We start from the raw sequence: 22,389 nt of genomic DNA, 5'->3' as shown, positions 1-22,389 counted from the left end.
AAGTTTGCCAAGTTATCACTTAATAGTAGAAAGTTAAACTTAGAGTAGTTCCTGAGCATTCTAGAGTTACCTGGTGTTCCAGGTTTTATTTTCACCTCAAAGGAGACTGTTTTGTGGTCTGACTTTACCAGAGAGGACATTACACTAGGGGATGTGCAGAACTCTCCCATATTAGTATGGGCCAGATCCATTATGTTTGCACCCCTGGTCAGTGTGTTGAGCCTGCACGTTTGATGTCATATATGAATCCCAGTTAATACGGCGGTAATTAAGGTTGCCCATGAATATAGTATTGGTTTGGATGGTGAGCATTTCCAAAAGTTTAAATACATGTTATGGATTTTCTTAGTCATAGAGAGGGACCTATAGCCTGCGAGGAATCGGTAGGGGATTTTGTCTATGGTGACATGAATTTGGAGAAGCTCAAGTTCATTGTCCAGTTTGACCAGCCTTGAAGTATACTTATTTTTGATGTAATTCAAGACACCCCCCCTTTAGTGCCTGTCTTTGTAGTACCTGGTCTAAACGTGTTGCAGGCATTATAGCATTGCACTCTTGATGTGCTCTCCATGGTTTTAAACCAAGCCTCAGTGACCATACAAACATCAGTATTCTGTAGGGTGGGAAGAGCTTGTAGAGAGTGGAGTTTCTTGTTTAGACTTCTATCATTAAGCAGTAACACCTTTATATTTTATTGGTTTTGATTTGCTATATCAGAAGTACTTTCAGTTTAGAATTGCCTAAAAAAGGCACTATGGACAGGATATAATGTTTTCACTGATATTCGATATTGGAGAGGTGCAGGCCATGTCTGGCAAAATAGCATGATCTGTTGACCATTTCCTTCCATACTGACAAATATTGCACCTCCTTAGAATAACACCAGAAGCTAAGTCAGTTATTAATGTCAGTCATCTTCTGTTCATAATGTGGTATCATCCCTGGAGAAGTTAAAACCTGCTCGGTGCTAGGCTCATACCAGCCTGGAACACATATACTGAGAGTTCCATGATGTCTCTTCATACAGTCCAAGAAGTTGCATCTCAGGTCATTTACACCTGCATGGACAATGACTGAGTCATTCTGGTACTTGTGGTCCAATGACCAGAGCTCATGTGTAATGTGGCAGATCCTGACCCCTAATAAGCAACAGATCCTGAACCCCAATAAGCAACTGACTGTGACTTTCTCCTTACTCAGTCTGATGAGAGGGACATCAGTATGTCTGACAATGGAGTCTCCAATAACCAGAATGTTGGATTGTGTGGTGACTTGCCTTATGGGCCTAGACGTAGATGCTCCATGAGATGCGGTCATATGTGTTAACATGGGTGTGACATCCCCACTCTGGGCCAGTAATCAAGGAGCCTGAATCCTCACCTGTGACACTGCAGAGGGACGTTCACTTGGAATACAAATGGATACACTCAGTATTTCTAGATGCAGACCTCTCTGCATCAAGCGCAATTTCACTTAAGAGCACACAGGGAATACAGTCAGCCTGGGGTCTTGATTTATTTTTATCTGTCTCCCTCCAGGATCCCAATAAGGCTCCCTACAAGAACAGCTATAGGGTTAAGTCCTCAGCTGAGTCCTCCAGCACCCTCTCTGTGAAACCAGTGCTTTGTGTCCCTGCTCCAAGTAGCTCACGCACACACACACACTCACACACACACACACACACACACACACACACACACACACACACACACACACACACACACACACACACACAAACACACCTGAAAAGGCTGGCACAGATTTACCCACTGTGAACCCTTCTGCCCAGACTATAAGGTAGTTATCACTGCTACCAGACACTACAAAGTCAGACCTTAGTCTGACTGTATTCCCTGTGTGCTCTTAAGGGAAATTGCGCTTGATGCAGAGAGGTCTACATCTAGAAATACTGAGTGTATCCATAGCCCACAACACTCTTTACAAACCTTCCAAAACTCCTATTCTATCCACACTCATCACCCCCCCTACAAAAATCTGAAATCATTAAGGTCTTCTCACAAACTTCTAGTACTTACCTCTAAACCAAACAACAAGGCTGGCGACTCCCTCTTCTCTGATACTGTTGGAAAAGCCTGTAATCTCCTCCCTAATGAACTTTCCTCACTTCCCTCGCTAACACTCTTCAAAAACAAATTGAAAGTGTTCCTCAGAACACACTGGTTATGCCCCTGTACTAACCCTGACTAGTTATGTGTCTCTTCATACTTTACTCTACCTACCCTTTCTACTCATAAACTGTGATTCCTTCCTTATTGACCACAATACTATCTCCCTCTAGAACACCACATAGTGTACCAGTATGCTATATAATACCTGCACTCAGAACTGACAAATTTACTGTGTTAACCTGTAATATGCATTGTAATTATTATTTTTGTTTAATGTTACCTATTTGTTATCTTGTTGTTTTTCATTGTTCTGTCTTGGAGCTCATCTCCCCGGGCCTCTAATGAAAATGGACATGTATCCAGTTAGACTAGCCTGGTAAACAAATGTAAAATAAAAATAAAATAAAATAAATAAATAAACTGTTGCAAGGGTACCAAAATTATACTGAGTGAAATTAATATTAATACAAATGGTAATGTTGACCAAACAGCTTGGCTTCAGGAGAGGCCACAGTGTCACCGATAGATATAAATGCTCTCAAAGGTTAAAACATTCTCTAAAGGACCAGCCACAATGAAAATTTTAAATGTATTTAATAATAAATAATAAAAGAACATGAAAATATGAAATATTTATTTACGGTAAACACCTGAGTTTCAGTCACAGGAAATATAAAAACTAACACAATTGGACAGGTTCACACAGTAACAGAAGAACAATACTTAACTAATCTCACTATATTTTCCTGATTGAGCTAAAGGATTATTATACCCTGGTTACTTACTAGAGCAAGGCAAGATGAAGTAGGTGAGAAATTGTTCTATGTCATGTTCCAAGGAACAGGCTGCCCTGAGACTTTTGTCTCACCAAATATCAAAGCATTATTTCTGTACAGAATGAAATCACATACATATGGTCACCTGACGTCTGGTTCCCATGCAACCCCCCATTGCTAGAAACTGCCAGGATCTAGCATCCACATGTTAGTAATATACAGACACAAGAGCATTGCTCAGATCTAGTGCAGCTTTTGGGAGTCATAAAACAATTACAAACTTCTACTCCTTTTACAGAGACTAACAAACCATGCTTCTTACAGACACTACGTGTCTGGCTTCATTCAAAACTGTGAGATAACATCTTTATGCCTAGGCCCAATAATTTAATTTCTTACTATTTTCCAAAGTTAGCTGGAGCTGAGATTAACATTTTCTCTTCCATTTTCCTCTGTTAACATATACATATATTTAATTCAGTTACAATACAGTCAGGGCCCACTGTTGGTACATTTTTAACACAAGCAACTTTACAAATCATTTTGCAACACAAGCATCTGTACAAATCAGTTTGATATTCAAATAACATTTTTTTACTGAATTCTAGCTAGCTGTGCTGGCAAATGTTACACATCTACTCCCCTATTTCTCCTGGCATAGCTGGCAATACTTCACATCATCACAGCGTGTGTGTTGTTTTGAAAGAGTGCATTCTGGGCTGCTGAGGGTATTTGTTATGTGTGCTTTGTCTAGGAGGTCCCTGGTGTTTATGAAGGTTACATTTAAGTGCCTCAGTACATGTGGCTGTTTGCTTTGAACTGTATGTGACTGGTACAGCACATGTACTACTGACAACATGATTAACATTAGGAGTGATTTATGTGAGAGCTTTTCTGCCAGTGACATTGTGTAAATTCATCTCTCACATACCTTAGCAGTTTGAGAATTAGCTGGTCATGTCATGTCATAACCTATAGCTGAGATTTTAATGTAACCTGTTAACACCTCAGATACAGGAGTGATTCTTATGGGGCGTATGCACTTAAGGCACTACACCTGTACAAAAATCGTAGTTAAACTTTGCATGGTGTTGCCTCGAGTGCAGATTTTCACTTTTATAAGTACTAGCAGAAATCCTAAAATTCTGTCATGTATGCATTTGTGCATGAGTGACAGTATGTACTGAATCATGCTACAGTATGTCCTTTTACCCATATAATTGGATAGTCTGCAACATTTCTTAAGGGATTCATCGGAAGTACAGAGTAGTGTTTCCATTCTACCCCAAGAATTTGTCATTCCTTAATAGTGTGTGTGTGTGTGTGTGTGTGTGTGTGTGTGTGTGTGTGTGTGTGTGTGTGTGTGTGTGTGTTCATGCATATGTGTGCATGTGTGTATGCATACCAATCCTGTTGTCTATAGAGTTTCAGATTCTCATCTTAACTAGGAGAAGAGTTGCCCAGGGGCACAAAGAACTTGAATCTCTTAATTAAACATAACACTACTTGCTCATTAATTCATTAACAATGAAGTAGAACAACTTATCTTCCAGCACATAGGCTGGGCATTTTAGGGCACATTTGTTTGTTAACATGTATGGTGCTTATAAACTGAGCATCTTAAGTTCAAAGTAATATATCAGTGTTTTAACGACTAGCAAATCTAAACAGCGTACATGGTGCAAATAAATAATTAAAATATATTTCCCAATGTAAAACAGGAGATTCTGCATGGATTTAAGAAAATGACCTATAACAATGTACTTGAAATATTTCCTAAAGGAGACCACAAAACTACACACTAGAATTTAACAGCTTCCAGAAGACTGGAGCCAGATATGTGACTAAAATCAAGACATATGTTTCCCTGCAGGTTTTTAGGATAGTTAACAAATTTTCACCTAATGACTTAAGAAACCTGTGTGGGAAGAGAGTAATAAAAACTTGATTAAATAGTCATGTCTGATTATTTAGGGTTCTGAAAGTAAGAATAGAGATCTTTAAAAAAATTCCTGGAAGCAGTTGGCTGTTAGTATGCATTCTGCACCATAGGTGTAATATAGCAAGTGTGAGGTGCACCTGCCAAAAGATAGACTGCAAAATGCTATACCATCTGTGCCTGTGCTACATTTTCACGTGAAAGCCCAAAACAGAGGGTATTCCATTCACCACAGCAGGATGATATTAGTAGCATGGATGCTAAATATTAAGTCTGACAATTAAATCCCATTTCAGGTGCAGGCGTAGTCTTAAGCTAATAATATGATGATGATAATGACTGACATCTGATCCTTAAGAAGTCATTCTGCCATGGAGAGTTATCACAAAATCATAGACACGTGCCATAAATTCTAACAATTCTCCATGTATGGAGGAAGATGCGACGGATGGCTGCTAAAATGCACTAGTACCATTTCCAAGTTACCTAGGCTGAGCTTTAAACTGCTTTGCATTTCCTGTTGAAGATTAGATTCCAGACAGTCTTGAAGTATAGAAAAGTCTGGCTCATGTTCAAGTTTCCGAGTAAAGCAGACAAATGTGCGAATATCGTCAACATACAAGTAATAATGAATATCTCTCGTCTGTAGGACTTCCTTCAGTAGCAGAATCAGCATGTACACTGTGAACAAGAGAGGTGCCAGGTTTGAGGCTTAAGGCTTCCTGCACACCAGCTGGTGGCGACCAAACTGTCATTGGAAATTGTCCTCTAAGCTCATTATGAAAAGGATATCCTGATTACAAGGTCCATGTAAGGAATGATGACTGCTCATACCTTTACCTCTTCACGTTTTAAGTGTTCAACCTGATTAGAAGTATCTAAAGAAGCAACAATTGGTGCAGGCAGACTTGATTCACACATGTTTCACGCTCGTTACTATACAAACCACAGGATCAAAAGGGCTTTCACCAATGTTTCCAACAAGACATTATTTCATGTCAGCAGCTGATTAGGACTTTAGAACATACCGGAAATATTTCAAAATTGTCATCCACTTGCTACATGCTGATGGCTTTGACTGTATTACCCAACATCACTATGAATGTTTACATTAGAAATGATTATCAGACTCAAGGTCTCCTAAACCAGAAAAGAAAAGAAAAGATCATGCCAAAATATACATATTAAAAATTGACATGATAAATACAAGGGGATTCAGTTTTGTATTGTGGAAAAAAATGAGATAAACAGCTTCTTTTAGGCTTCTAGAGACATTTTTAGTCCATAGTCCATGCCATAGTGAATCTATTCCACTTCGGTTTCATGCTGACTTGATTGGATCAAATGACTAAGGAGAAACAACAAAGTTATTCACTGTACCACATTGCACACAACAGAATTCTCAGCTCATCTGCATGGAGTACCTTCTCGGAAGGCTATCTGTGTAGTACTATCACTCATCCACAAGAAGACCAAGGTTATATGCCAGACTGCAGAAGGCCTCACAAATAACTCTTCTTCAGAATCTTGAGAGTTAGTACCTGGAGGCAATCCCCCTCATTCCTGGCATTTTTTTCCCCTTTCAGTGAACACAGACTGAGACTGAGCAAAGGATTGATTGTGTTGATAACCCATTTGGAAACCTGACCGCATCTTCACTGACCGTGACCAGCAAATGGATGCCAAGATACACGCGCATGCAGTTAACATGTTATACATGCTATTTATGGATGTGATGATTGGATGATATACTTACATAATCTTAACAGCCTTAAGCAGTACCAATACCAATACCTCAAGAAAATCCTCTAAATGACGTGAGGAAATTTCCACATAAACATTAATGTTTTTACTGAGTCAGTGTCACTGGGACTGAAGTAATGGTCTTTAAAAATGAACATCTACTTTGTTGGGCACTCTGTTTTGGATAACCGACTCATGACTTATTAGCAGCCTACTTGTGGCCTGAGAGCCTGCAATGGTCAGAGACAATGCTGCAGATGTATGCCAAATAACTAAAGCAAACAGTCAAAGAAACGACTTATTGGGAGACATCAGTATATAAATAATCCCAGTAGCTTCACAACTTCCAAGTGGTTGTCTGCTTTGAAAAGAAATGCTGTGTTTTTAAAACCAGAGCTACAACAGGAATGGGAAAAAATAAGAGTCCAAGTCAGCCTATGATGATCAGTGAGCCACAGTAGTTGTGAAGTACTGGGAACGTTTATACATCAGTGTCTCCCAATAAGTTGTTTCCTTGTCTGTTTCCCTTAGACATTTGGTGTATATCTGTAGCATTGTCTCTGACATTTTAACTTGTGTAGTCCACAGTCAGTGCTAAATAACAAGATACTGAACAGCTGAGTGATGACTGCACCTTCCTTCCTAGCATGCAAAAGAACCACCTGAAGAAGGATGTCATGTGACATGCATGAGGCTTATGGGATTCTTAAAAGCACTGAATATTCCCCTCTTTTAATGAATGAATTTTACAGTTTTTAATCAATACTAAGACATAAGTTAAATCTGTAATAAGGTGTACATAAATCCCACATTTCTCAAGAAAGACTTAACCAGTAAGAGCAGCTCTACTGAATCAGTCTGTGCTGTGACTTGTGAAACTGTTTTAAAATCATGCCATCTGTTAGGAACTTAAAATTTCACCTCTGGCTCTTCTGATGTCTCTAGAGGTACATAAGGCACTCACATGGTTGAGTTGTCTGAGCAGGTAATAAACAATCAGGCTCTGGCAAATTCTGCTAAAACTGGTCTCAATATACATCTGTCTCAGCATAGTCTTCTAATGCTCTGTCCTGTAACTGTCATCACCTGAGAGCCTCTGCTCAAATTATGTGGTAAACTGCAAAGTCTGTATATCTTGTCACTGTCATGAAATGAAGTCAGTCTTATCCCTTACTGATGTCTTCTGTTTCTAATCAGTAACTGACCACCTTTTATTTTGACAACATTGGACCTAAACATGCAGCTCCCCACCCACCCCAAGTGATTTCTCACTGATCAGAAAGTCTGCCTAATGTTTTTTTGCTTCTTATTACTGTTTCCTCTACTAGTGAGTTAGACCTCATACAGTTCTAGCATTGTAGACTTTGTCCTTTCTGAGCTTCCGTCTAAGATGCTTGTATATTTAGCGTTACAACTGGAGAATGATGCATCTCATATTTTGATTGGCTGTGGGCACTTCAAATACTCATCCAGGCAGATTAGCCAGTGCAGCGCCTTCAAGTGAAACATCATTTTCTAGTTTGCTGCATGGTCTTTCTAGAATATCTTGCAGTATCACGTTCTTTTTTCCATTGTTTGTGTGAAACATATTACACATGCCACTTCATGTAAACATATTACACACATGCCACTTCATATGAAACATATTACACTCATGCCACTTTATGTAAACTATTCCACACGTCACTTCATAATTTGACATTTCATTGTGGCAAAAACATAATACCTCATGCTGTTTCCTTATATTTCACACAAGGCATGCTTCTAGGATTCTCTCCATTATATTGGACTGGAGCTGATTTTTTACAAATATTCTGTTTGATTTGAATGATAGAGCTTACTCACAATTAATTTCACGACAGCGTATGTACTATATCTTTATTTGCATTTTTTACTTTCTTTTTTTTCTGGGCATTTTTTCACTACTGTGTGTTTTAGCGACTATATTTCTTTTTTTTTCTGAAATTGGTGGAAATAAAATGATAGATATCACAAGAAAGTCAAATTCAGCAATTCTTTCCTCTTCTCTTAGATAGATTTTTTTTTTCCATCTGCAATATGCTTGTCTTTCCCACACTTTTTAAAATATATTTTTGTAGAGTCGACATCATCCTTTGAAGAAATAATAATGATACTTGATGCAACTGTGTTAGGAAAGTCCTCCGTAATGGCATATGATCTCTCTCCACATAAACTTATCTAACATACATATACCTGCAGAACTGTTCCTCGCCATGCACTGTAGTTATGCTATTTTTTCAATCGGACCATGAATCATTTTCACCGCTTTCAGTGCAGTAGAATCTAGGACAACTGGTTTTCCCACATGCAGTAATACTGCTCCTATGCCAGATAGACTTGCACTAGTTTACAATGTAACTGGTTTCATCAAATAATATCTAAGAGGTGGTGATCTTGTAACCAGTTTTTTTAACATTGTAAGACATTTCCTTTCTTCCATGTTGTGTGTTTTCACCTCAAACTCAACCCAAGAATGGAGTTGTGGGCAGCAGTGCAAATTCTAGGGAGTGCCTATTAGGGGAAGAGCTGTATAGATCAACCACTTTGGGCATGAACTGTGGTGCACAGTATCCCCTAGGTAGGAGAACACATCACAGACTGTATGACACATCATGACTAGCTACTCAATGGTACAAAAAATGGGTCTAGATAATTTGATCACATTGACTAATGTCACCAAAATTGGGCCTGGATATTTGTTTGTGATTAATGGGTTGAGAATCTGGCCTACTCTGACATAAACCAGGGACCAGTCCTAACTGTGGGAGGGGTCTATCTGCCCTTGCTGACCAGGATCTGCTTTCTGTAAAGCCCATCAGCCATGTGTCAATAAATAAGCTACCATCTGGCCAATACCCACTTGCCCAGACTGGGTTACATGGGATAGCTCTGTTGAGTACAGCAAAGCCTTTTGGCTTGGGATTCAGAGTCTACTAATCAGGAGGAGGACAAGAAGAAATGGTGTGGGGAATGTGGTGAGGAAGAGGCTTCAGAAGAGAGTAAGGTACATCATCAGAATTAGTGACCGACTCATAGCAATCAGACTCTTATGTAATGGACAGGCAGGAGTCATAATCTGAGCCTTTGCCCCATAGCATGGTTGTGATAGCAAGAAAAAGATTGCATTCAGGCTCAGTAGCTGGACATATTAGATAAAATAGGACAACATGACTCGATGTTGATAATGGGGAACCTGAATGCACATATTGGGGCAGATGGAAAATGATATGAGGACTGCCTGTGCCTGCATGGGTGGGGCAACAGGAATAAAGAAGAAAAGGCCATTGTAGACTTGCAAATATGTGGCTCAACAAGACAGACAGTCACAAGATCACTTACAAGAGCTGCCAACATACATTTAAGGTAGACTTCCTCCTAGTAAGGAAAGGGAATCGGAGATTGCTAAGTCATGTCCAGTGAAAAAGTTGTCCCGCAGCATAAACCACTGGTGGTAAAAATCAGCTGCAAGCAGTGGTCAGAGAAGGCTCTAAGGTCAACAGAGACCAGGTTGAAGACCTGCAAGTTGACTGCAGAGAAAGCACAACAGTTTAAAGAGTTACTCAGGACTCAGGCAACTCAGGAAGAAGAGGGCAAAGGTGCAACTGAAGGAGAATGGCAGCACTGGAAAACAGCATGTGTGAGGACTATACAACAGTTCAGCAGCTGAGCTGCTTATGGAAATAAGGAAGGCTGACGGTGCAATGCAGAAATTCATGAAGTCATCAATATATAGGAGGAGTGCAGGAAAAAGAGGGAGATAGAAAATATGGACCAGGCTAAGAAAGGAATACTGGTTGGCTAACAAAGAGAGCAGTTGCAATTGCAATGAATAAGTCAGAAAAGTCACTTTACCAACTTCTGGAAACTGACTAAGCCAGTGACACAAAGAAACTCTATTGGACTGCAAGGCAAAGACAGAAAGATAAAGAAGATAGTCATCAGACTCCCTTCATTAAAAAATTCCAGCACCGACCTGTTCACCAGTCCACAGAGCATCAAAGGCAAATGCAAGGAGCAATTCCAGCAGCTTCTGAATTTAGAAAAGCCACAGACACAGCCTATGATGAAAGAAAAAGAAGAGCCCAAACTGCAAGATGCAAGAACAACTCTAAGAAGAATGAAGTCAGGGAAAGCAATAGGCTCAGAGGAGATCATTGAAGATACGATGAAGATGTTGAGCAAGTTAGGGGAGAAATGACTACTGTGGGTACTCACAGCACTATGGAAGAAAGGCATTTCTCCGATTACTGGAGAATAAACATTCTAGTGTCAGTGTACAACAACAAAAGGGGCATTCATAACAGGGGCAGTATAAAAGTATTAAACTCCTATCACCCTATGTGAAAGTTCTGGAGAGGGTGGTTAATAAATGAATAAGCAGAGTAGCAGAATGTAAGATGGGAAAAGAGCAGTTTGGATTCAGATAAGGATGCAGCACAACTGACCCAATGCTTGCAGTAAGACATACTGGAGAAGGAGCTAAAGATGAGGAGGAAAGAGTCCAACTAGGAATTCTTATAGACTTGGACAAAGCATATGACAAAGTGCCAAGAAAGCTGATTTGGACAGTCCTGCAAAAGTCCTGAAAACAACAGTAAAATTATCACAGGCTATGTACATCACGGTTTACTTCTGAGCCCACTGTTGTTCATAATAGTTAAGGACTACATTAGCAAACAGGTCAGAGAGGATCTACATAGCTGCTGTATGAAGACAATGTGCCATTGCAAGTAGACTTTGAACAAGAACTCGAGGAAATGCTAGAGAAATGCAATGCAGAACTGAAAGCACATAGGCTGAAACTGAGTACAGATAAGAAATTTGGGAAAGCAGAAGAAGATGAAAATTAAAATAGACGGGAAACAGTAGAACAAGTTAACAACTTCAGGTATCTTGGATGGGGTGAGAGGGGAAGTCTGAAAAAGAAGATGAAAGCTAGAATCAGAGGGACTGCAGCCAGCTGGCCCAGAGTGTCAGGTGTAGTATATAACAGAAGAATGCCAAAGAAGCTGAAAAGTAAGGTGTGCAAAACAGTTGAGCAATCAATACTACTGTATGGTACAGAAACCTGAGCAGTAAAGGAAGAGCAGTCAAGACAGCTAGAGGTGATGGAGATGAAGTGTCTGAGATTGGGTGGGTGGATGCATACTGTGGGCCAGATGAAGAAATCAGGTCATCAGAGTAGAAACCTAGACAGCTCCAATTTCAGAGAAGGTCAAAGAGAACAGATTCCAGTGGTTTGGGCACATGGACATGAAAACAGAAAACAATCTAGTGAAGAAGGTGTGGGACATGCAGGAAGAAAGCAAAAGACCAAGGGCTTCCAGCAAAGTTAAGGACTGTGTGAGAGAAGACCTATGACAGTCAGGCATGACTGTCGAAGAAGGTAGGAGAGTGGCAGTGAATTGAGAGAGATGGGGACAGTTGACTTAGCACTCTGACCCTATGAGTGGCATTGAATTGAGAGAGATGGCAACAGCTGACTTAGCACCCTGACCCCATGTAGAAAATGGGGTGTTTATGATGATGCTAACTGCTGATGTATTTGCCTTTATAAATGAGCAAATCATACTCTGCAAAGCTGTACAAACGTTTGTCTTTACTGTCTATCAGTTTAATAAGACGTACCTGCACACAGTGTATACTGTTCATCATGCCTAGCTTACAAACATTTGTCTTTACTGTCTACCAGTTTAATAAGATGTACCTGCACACAGTGTATACTGTTCATCATGCCTAGCTTACAAACGTTTGTCTTTACTGTCTACCAGTTTAATAAGATGTACCTGCACACAGTGTATACTGTTCATCATGCCTAGCTTACAAACGTTTGTCTTTACTGTCTATCGGTTTAATAAGACGTACCTGCACACAGTGTATACTGTTCATCATGCCTAGCTTACAAACGTTTGTCTTTACCGTCTATTTGTTTAATAAGATGTACCTGCACACAGTGTATACTGTTCATCATGCCTAGCTTACAAACGTTTGTCTTTACTGTCTACCAGTTTAATAAAATATACCTGCACACAGTGTATACTGTTCATCATGCCCAGCTTTTCACAAGCAGCCCTTCCAAGTAATTTCTCACTGCCTTGTAGCTTTTTAATGTGTCTCACAGTAACTGCCAACAGTTTCTCTCTTAGCTTTATTTTTACTCTCTTTCATTTGTATCTTAATTTGTATACATCCGCTGGCACCCCTCTCATATTTGTGTACTTGTTATCTGGATTGCATGTGCGTACAACTGCAGCTTAACCTAAAGTTAAATTCATTTCATTCATGAGTATGCTTCCCAGACTATCATTATTGATGCAAGCAACAAATTATACAGCTCTACAAATTCACAAGTTTTAGTTGTAGGCCTTAACTCAGTAACTTGCATATCAGTTGAATCTGTATGCTTTCAGCATGACTATAAATGACAGGGGTTCAATGAATGGCACTGCATAAAAAGTGACACACATTCACACGTGTTTGCTCGTGCACACACATACACACACTGCACAATAAAAATACAAAATTGGCTTTTACTGTACTGTACTGAGATAACTGCAGCAGTTATGTATACATGTTGCACAAATCATAGGCCACTCTTTATGTAGCCCCTACATATGCCTTTTCCCTGTATATTTTCCTACCCATCTGTGTGTGGTGTTAAAGTACATTAACTGATCATTGTAATTTTCTCTTTGTAAACATATAAACTGCACAAAAGCTGATTAATGCTAGATATTAGAACTGTAGTGATGATTTAATAAATGAACAGGAATGGCCCCTACTGACTACATTCAAATTGAGGCATGTAACTTAACTGAAAATGCAAAATGTCAACAAAAACTTTTATTTTCCCTATACCTCCCAGACTCTCAATGCATGGGATCCATGCAAATAGTTTTAAACATCTTGGGCAGGATGATAATTTTGTTGAAGCTTAACTGATAATGCCCCAGAAGCACCTGTTTTTGTTTTAAAGGGCTTTGACTTATGACTCATGAATAATACTCACTTGCATAGTGCAGGTGTTGTGCAGTTATGGTTTTATTGTGCCATTGTAGTCTTAGTACAGCCAGATAACTAAAATGGCCCCACCATGCAGAATTGTGTCATAATGATAGACCACTTAAGAGCCATACTTACTGCAAATTTGAGTAATGAAACCAAATGACAACTACTGCATTTCCAGTGCAGTCACCATTACACACAAGATCTTCATGTCGTCTGGTCACTGTGATACTATACACCCTTTGATAAGGTACTGGAACCTATCAGTATGCAATGACCTGTAGGTATTAGCATTGCATGAATTTCAACCTTGTGCTGGGAAAAATTCTAGAAGTGTACTGCCACCATTCAAAATAATAAACTTAAAGGATTCAGTGCCTGGAGTGCAGGTGAGGAGATACCTCTCAACTGTACAGATTTTCACAGAATGTCCAGATTTTTCCCTTATATTTTTTGTCCGTTAATAAAATTGTGGGTTTCTGGCAAATTAGTGGCAAATTATTAAAGATTGAAGTTAGAAAATAATGACAGACATTTGAGTTTTAGACTTCATACCCTTCAGAAAATTCATGCTAATGCAAAACCTGTTATTCTATCACCTTTCCAAGTTTGTAAGATCAATATTTCAAAATTGTTCCTATTTGTACCACTTTTTGTATGGCTTTGTCCAGATTTCTTACTCTAAGAGGTTGAGAGGTATGGACTAGGCTAATGACCCTAGGGCCCTTACACGCCTAGCCAAATTTTACCCTTATTTCCACATTCAGCACCTATCATCCCTATCCAAGAGGGACATAGGTGGAACCACTGGACTGAATTTATGGTTACCCATCCAGTCTCCAGATTGCTTTTGAAGAGGGCCAGTGAGGTGTTGTGCTTGACACGAAGAGGGAGCCTGTTCCAAAGGTGTGGTAACATCTAGGAGACAAATCTGTCCCTCCAGTAGGTTCTATTAATGTCACATACCAGGTTAAGGCCATTAGAGTGAATAACCCATGTACCGTTTGACTTACAGATATGCAGCATTTCCAATAATGCAGGCTCAAATATTGCCTTATATGCAAGGCAGAGATCACCTCTGAGTAGTCTGTATGAAACAGAATAAAGTGACAGTGATTTCAGATGATTCTCATAAGACAGATGCTGAAGACCTTGAATTTTCCTTGTGAGGAACCTTTGTGGTCTCTCCAATTGCTGCAGGTGCTTGGAAAGGTACATACCAAAAGTGGCATTGTACTCCATTATTGGCCTGATGAGGGAAGAGACAGGGAGCTTATAACTTATTTTTGTCTGGCGGCAATGCCCTTCTTACTTGTGAGATGAGCAATATAGATGTTTGCCCACTGAGGGCACATTGCCTGGCTGGGCTGCCCAGCAACATATGATAGCATACAGGCTTTGTCTAAAAACCTTCTTCTGTATGTCATTCTGGAATATGCATTTGCATTCTGCAATGATGTACACCGGTTCACAGCACAGATCAGGTTATGCATAAGCCAGAGCTATAAAACAGCATTGTTGTGACTCATTTTTGAATTGTGCTGTGACATCACAAAGGCCACTGCATTGCACAAAACAACATAGGGAACAAGTTTTTGCTATGGAACTGATACTTATGATACTGACCTTTATTTAAAATGTTGTTAGTTTACTTACCTACTTGTCTCTTCTTTGTTTGCATATTTCTTAAGTGACTAAATCGCCTTTTCAAAGAACTACTTTTAGCTCATATCCAGACACCAGCATTAATACTAGGCATAAGCTAAACAAAAAATAATTAACTAGGCATAAAAATGAAAATACAGACATAAACTCATTAAACAAATATAGTGATGACAGCGACATAAAAGCCAAGGAATAGTGTTTCTAAGAACATGGACATCACAGGTCATGTCTGTTAAGGGTCCAGTGGATCAAGTGCATTAATCTCAATAAACATGTTGAACTTAAAACTAAATATATTTGGAATTATAACATTTTCTATTTCTTCCTTATACAACCATACCTCACTTGTTGTCCAGTCTTCAGGCATGTCTTCAATAGCTAATAATCTGTTGGAGACCTCCATCTGAGGCTGTACTAAGACAGTGGCCGGATCCTAAAAACTCTGTGAGGCTGTTTACAGCACACCACCCTAGGAAATGGTCCTTGTGCTTTATCCTTCCTAAGAGAAGTCATTTCTTTTGAACCTTCTCCTTCTGTAGCCTTGTGTGTGCCCACTGGTCCCGCTTTTGTGCTCTCCCTCTGTCTCCCAGCTTGGCATCTCCCTTGCTTTCCTTTGTGAACCTTGAGGAAAAGGATTTCATTACATTTCATACTGTTTCTCCAATCTTCCTTGATCCTGAAAATTCCTGAAATTCAGTGTTTGCATTGTCCAGCTAGGTCTATCTCTCCATTACTCCTTTCTGCTGTATACCCCAAAATATCTAGTTCCCCTTCCTAATCCCCTTTGCCTTCTCATCTTTGCTTCCCTCATCTTTACTGTGCTCATCTCTGTCTTCATATCTCCTCACTTACCCCACTTGTAGGCCATTTTTTTCCATGATAACTACATTATCCTTGTCTTTTTGCTTCATCCTCAAACCATTGTCCATATCCCTATGTACTCCATTCCTGATGTATTCCAACAGGTTGTTTAGCCACTCAGTTTGCTCCCACTAACCTAACACATTCATGCCTGTAAAATCCCACACCAACAACATTTTGTTTGTATTCTTATCCTGCCCTACCTACCCCCTACATTATACAGTAACATAAGAACTGCAGTTGTAATGATGCCTTCACCTAGACAAACACAACCACATCTGTCTTGGTTAGGACCACATCAAGAATTCTTTTCTTTCTGGTATTGTCCTGCTTTAGGTGGTGGAACTTCCTTGTATTCCAAAAACTCAACTATTTCCTGCTGTCCCCTCTGCCATGAAAGTAGGGATCACCAGTCTGTTCCTATCAGATTAAGATTTCTCATGAGTATCACCTTCTCCTTCTTACCCTACTTTTTCATTCCCACCTGGGCCAAGTTTCGCATCCTCCTCCCTTGAAGTGTCCACGGATGATGCACTGTGATGACTTGATCTAACAATTCTTTTCCCTCCTTGTAATTAATTTCCAGGGATTTAGGTTATTACCCTGCCCACTGCTCTGAACCATTCTTAATTTGATGTTCTTCCTTCTCTCCCTGATGTCACATTTGTGTACACTTTCAGTCTGCATCCCCTCCCTTATCTTTTATTCCTGACTAACCTTCACATCCTATTCCCACTTATCACTGACCATGTTTCTTTGATACCAGCAACATCAACCCTCCTGTCCTACAACACAGCTTGAAGCTCTCCTACCTTCCTACATTGACTTCTCGCATTACAAAATAGTACTACCTAGCTATGTTTTGCGTCACTTTCTTTGTTCCTCTAATATAGTATATATTCTTTTTATCTCTGTCTCCTGCCAAAAGGCATATACGCTCTTCTATTCTGTGTTATTCTCTCCTGGGATATTCCTTCCCACTTATTTTAATATATGATTATTGAGATGTACATTTCCAACCCAGCACAAACACTGCTGTCCCTTCTGGGCTAAGATGGATCTTTAGCATTCAATTAGTCTGTTTACCAGTTCTGTCCCCACCCCACTTCCAAGCCCTCCTCCCTTGTCCACTGCTATAAGCAGTCATTCAGCTTCTGTAATCTTTGTTTTATGTATACGCTGACTGCTGGTACATGTAAAACTTCCAACCCCCTTCCCTGTCACTCTGTATGTTACCTTTCTGGTCCTGCTTGTTGTCACCTCAGCTGATTCCTTTTTCAGGAGTTTTATGCCTGCATATATTTGTGCGCTCCCCTTTGATTATCATTTTAGTCACTTCTTTCTACATCTTATGGAGTCTAAGCCCCAAAACATGTTTCATTGAAATCTGTTCTCTCCATTCATACTTAACAAGGCCTACTCATTGCATTGTAACTCTGGCCTGTGTCAGCAGTTCATTGTTGTCTCTATACACAATCGGTCTCCTCCACACCTCCTGGCCCAAAGCTGCTACTTCTTCCTACACCCTTTCTCCTTCAGTTCCAGTAACTCAAGCCCTTCTTTTTATTTTGTTGATTGCCTTGCCTTGTGCTGCATCTTATCCCCTCCTTTGTCCTCCTGTGCTTTTCCTATAAGATTAGCTGACAGTTCTTTCCTGCCATATGCCCCTCCCATCAGGGTGAGCGCGCAACCCTTCCCACTTCCCTTCTTCCCGTCCCGAACCTCCATGGTGGTGCTGACTCCTGTACTGCCATGTCTGGTTCCATTGCCCCTGTTCTCTGTCCCTGTCCTTCCACATGTTCCACTTTCTCTCACTGCATACTTCTGCCTCTCTGTACTTGTCTAGCAAACACCCATGTCTTCACTTCATTGTTGCTCCTCCCTGTCCCTTCCCAGTACATCCCATCTGCATTTTTTCTGGATGCCTTCTTGTCTCCAGCCTCACTCTTGAATTCCTTGCCTGACATGGCAGTCTAGTATCATCTATAATGCCAGTATTTTTACCATGAAGCTCCCAATTCTTCTTTAGGCCCCATATCCTCTGCCACACCAAAACTCCTCATGACAGACACCTGCCTGACATCCTCAGCATTTTACAAATCCCTCTCTCACAAATCTATCTACCACTATTACAGTCTAACTTGCCCTGCTGTGTTTGTCCCATTTTTAGATCTGTCACTTTTTCCTTATTTATTACTGCTTTTTTATCTTATGAAAATATATTTTAAATCTAGCTAGGCCTTTCTGCCTCAACTTTTTTTTTCTTTCTTGACTTGCTATTAAGATGCATATTTAGCAATCACCCCTCCTTTTTGGAGAGCAATTGCTTCATAAATGCCGCATGTAAATGAGGACCTTTAAATTAAATAACCTCCTTTTACAACAAATGTAATCAAAATATACAGAACCATTTTCACTCTAGAAGAAAGGAAGCAAGTCACAATAAATAAATACGATAAAATAATATAAAATAAGATAAATCTTCAACTAAGTCCTTAACTTGGAAAGAGGAAAAGAAAACATGCCATTCAATGTGACATTGTATTCTTCTTGGAAGATGCCCAGAACCTTTGCAAGCAGGTTTGCTAGTGCAGATATTTTTCAGAAAAGATCTGTGGCCAATCTGTGCCTACACTAGAACAGTACTTGCACCACCTAACTACTTATGCCAAGGGCAGCCACCCCTTCTCAATCTGTGCTTGCTATGACTCTGCCTGCTTTGATATATATTAAACCAAACCTGTTAATGTAAAAGTTTCAACATGCAAATGACTGCAGGTAGAATGCATTTACACATGCAGCCAGCTAAACCGGAAGATTATTCTGGCAATTGATTTTAAATCCATTGTTGTTTTGTAATATAATAGTTCCCTTACATTGATGTCATATAAAGGGTTAATCCAGAGACTGGTGTTTCATTTAATTTGCTGCAAAAGTTCATGTAACGTATTAATAATAGCCTAGATTTTGAAAAGTTTATATCTAATTGTGGGAATGTTGAAACATATGGGTTCATTTTAAATGCAAAGATTTGGAATCAGACTATAAAATAACTGGTCACAGTGGAAATATGGATGTTTTACTCTAAAATGCAATATGAAAACTTTCTGGCAGGTAAGTCACTGAGCTTTAGTTTTGAAAATTAACTGGTTTCTGTAGAAATCAATAGATCATAAGCAGTTCATATTTTCAGCTGTTTGAAACAAAGGCAATGTTTACTGAGTTCTGATTTTGTGTCTCAGATCATCCTCAGGAAAGGTCAGCCCAGAAAGTATCCGAACCCTGCGAGCTCCTTCAGAGTCCTCTGAGGACCAAGCCATAACTGCTAAGAAGATGTTGAGCCCCAGCAAGGAGAAAGAGCTCTCCCTGTACAAGAAAACAAAACGAGCAATAACGAGCAAGAAGTACAGTGTCTCAAAGCATGAAGCTGAAGCAGAGGCCACCACCCCTATCGAGCTGATCAGCAGGGGTCCTGATGGTAGATTTGTAATGGATCCCTCTGAAATGGAAGCAACAGTGAAGCCCAGAAGAATTGAAGGATTTCCATTCGTAGAGGAATCAGACATGTACCCAGAATTTCGACAGTCTGATGAAGAAAATGATGATTCTGTAATCCCACCTGTTGTGGCTGCACCTTTGTCTTCTAGCCAAGAGTCCTATTTACAGCCACCAGCATATAGTCCAAGGTTCCAGAGGCCTTTACAGGGAGATGGTGCTGCAGAAAGCAGGCTGCAAGCCACAGGCCAGACTAGACCTCCAGCTCCAAGAGCTTTTCACCACAGCCAGTTTTACGGTTACCTCAGCAGTAGCCCTGGAGACCAAGACCCCCCTCCATTTTATATGCCAGACTTTAGTCCACTGAGTTCAGTGGTATCTTCACCCCCTTTGCTCTCAGAAGGACCTTTTGGGCACCCCACAATTCCTGAAGAGAACAGTGAGAATGCATCAAGCAGCACTTTGCCTCTGACCCACACACCCACAGGAGGAAGGTCTCCTGAACAGTGGAGAAGACAAGAATTTCCCTTTGGTGGTTTAGAAGACCCTATGATGATATTCCCACACCATCAAGATATAACTGAGACTTCACTGCCAAAGGCTGGTCTTCCAAGGGGAGGTCCCCCATCTTCTCTCCCAGTCCCAGCACCATATCATAGTGTGTTACAGCTGGAGGCACCAAAGAGTCGGAGCATCAAATCGCCAAGCAAATGTAAACCATCTGGTCTGGTAAAACATCTAGATAAAGCTATGCAACTGGCGAGTCAAGGGCAGCTAAGACATACCAGTCAAGGTATGGGCATACCTGTATTGCCTTACACTGATCCATCCGAACAGGTTGGTTTTAGTGGCACAAGCACATTTAGTCTTGATTCCAGGTGGTACGAGCCAAGGCCTCAACCCAAGCCAAACCCCAGTCCCAGGCAAATTAGAAAGGTGGAGTCTAGCTTATACCAGGTAGTTCTTCAACCTTCTAGGCTTTCTCCTTTGACCCAAAGTCCTTTGAGTTCCCATGAAGGCTCTCCAGAGCTTGCAATCCGAGCCAGACCTAAGCCTGGCCTCATTCAACATTCAGAGATTTCAGAAATCACCTTACAACCTCCTACAGCTGTTGGATTCACTAGGAAATCATCTTCTTCCAACCATTCACCAGCAAAGAGCAGTACTGCTGGACAGGGCAACAAGCAGGCCAGCCCTAGTTATAGGCCTCAGGTGGCATTTGCAACATCTGCGACCAGCTACCCCTCACAATCCCCTTCTCCTCCTATGGAAAGTGGAGACATCTTTGGTCAGATCCCTTCACAAAGGAGAACCGATGACGAACTCCTTCCTTCAGAACCCTCACCCACAAGTCTATCTACTTCAGGGTAGGTGTGCAAGGGAAAATTATTACAAGAAAAACTATATATATTTGTAGAAGTTTCAGTGTCTGATGTTCAAAGAGAAATGCAGGGGAATGTGCTACCAGAGATCACACATATCCTTCTACTTTCCAATGATTTCTGTTATTTTTTAAGAGCAGCCTTAAAAGTTTAAAATGTGTAAATATCTGTCTGTTTTTTGTGTGTGTGTGTGTGTGTGTGTGTGTGTGTGTGTGTGTGTGTGTGTGTGTCTGTGTGTGTCTGTGTGTGTTTGGAATTTGTTTTTTCAGAATATCATCCATAAGTTTAGTTTCTTTTGTTTTACCTGAACAGTCAGAGATCATATAAGTTGCTAAGTCTTCATAAAAACAGATGGCTTTAGCCAAACAGTTTTTTAACTAAAAGACAATGGTGTCACTGCTCGATATATACAACAACTCTAAAACACACCAAACACTTTATCGCAAAGCTTTTGGGTCTACACCCTTCATCAGTACAAATCAACTAGAATCATTCAGTATTTAAATAGGAGATACAAGTAAATCACATGCTTCAGCCCACCTATCACTCTACTTAACAATCAAAACTTAAAGGAACCATTTACATAAAATATCATACATTCCATAAATATATTTAAAATAACAGTTATGTAAAACTATATGCCTACATTGTCTTCAAAGGCATATTACATACATAAGTACATATACTCATATACATATATATTCTAGTTGATTTGTACTGATGAAGGGTGTAGACCCGAAAGCTTTGCAATAAAGTGGTTGGTGTGTTTTAGAGTTGTTTAGCCAAACAGTCTCATCCTAGCAGCAGCTATGTCTTCCAGGAAGGCTGGATGGCTTCTCATTGCATTCACTTGTAGCGGTCGGTGCTGTAACTTGTGTCACTGATATATATACAAAATAGAATAACATTTGTGATAAAGACACTGCTTCATTTGGTTTCTCAAATGCCAAGTCTACTGTCTAGCCAAGTACTATAGAATAAAGTTCAAGATGTGTGCATGTTTGTATGTGTGTGTGTGGGGGGGTGCATGTGTGTCTGTGTGTGTGTCAGAGAAGGAAGGAAGACAGCTGCCTTCTATGGAAAAGTTAATTACTGTTTTTATTCATTCCTTTTCTTCACTGTGTGCTCACCGGACCACAAGTGGTCTTCAGATAGTCTCCTGTTTTCCAGAGAAACAAATTTGTATAATGAGCAGACTGAGTTTGGGAGTACGATCAATATATCATGTGCTTGTGCAAGCTAGAAGGATCGACTCTTTGTCAGTAAGATAGCTTTTTTTCTCTGCTAGGGAAGGGGTGCAACACCCACAGTGCAGCTAACTTCCAGTGTTTGTCAGAGGTACAACATTTCTTCATTCTGGGCATTTCCTTTTG

General features: G+C 40.1%; 1 protein-coding gene across 1 annotated transcript in view; it reads left to right on the top strand.

The window, feature by feature from the left end:
- Positions 1-22,389, top strand: part of IGSF9B (immunoglobulin superfamily member 9B) — a 3,189,659-nt gene that overhangs the window by 2,414,576 nt on the left and 752,694 nt on the right. The window contains exon 18 of the mRNA XM_044081131.1: positions 19,382-21,001. Coding sequence (XP_043937066.1) covers positions 19,382-21,001 — 1,620 coding nt within the window. The remainder of the gene's footprint in view (positions 1-19,381; positions 21,002-22,389) is intronic.

This window comes from Protopterus annectens, chromosome 8.part0 (assembly GCF_019279795.1).
Source record: "Protopterus annectens isolate FY-2018-M chromosome 8.part0, PAN1.0, whole genome shotgun sequence".
Lineage (NCBI taxonomy): Eukaryota > Metazoa > Chordata > Ceratodontiformes > Protopteridae > Protopterus > Protopterus annectens.
This window is presented reverse-complemented; position numbering and strand designations above follow the sequence as displayed.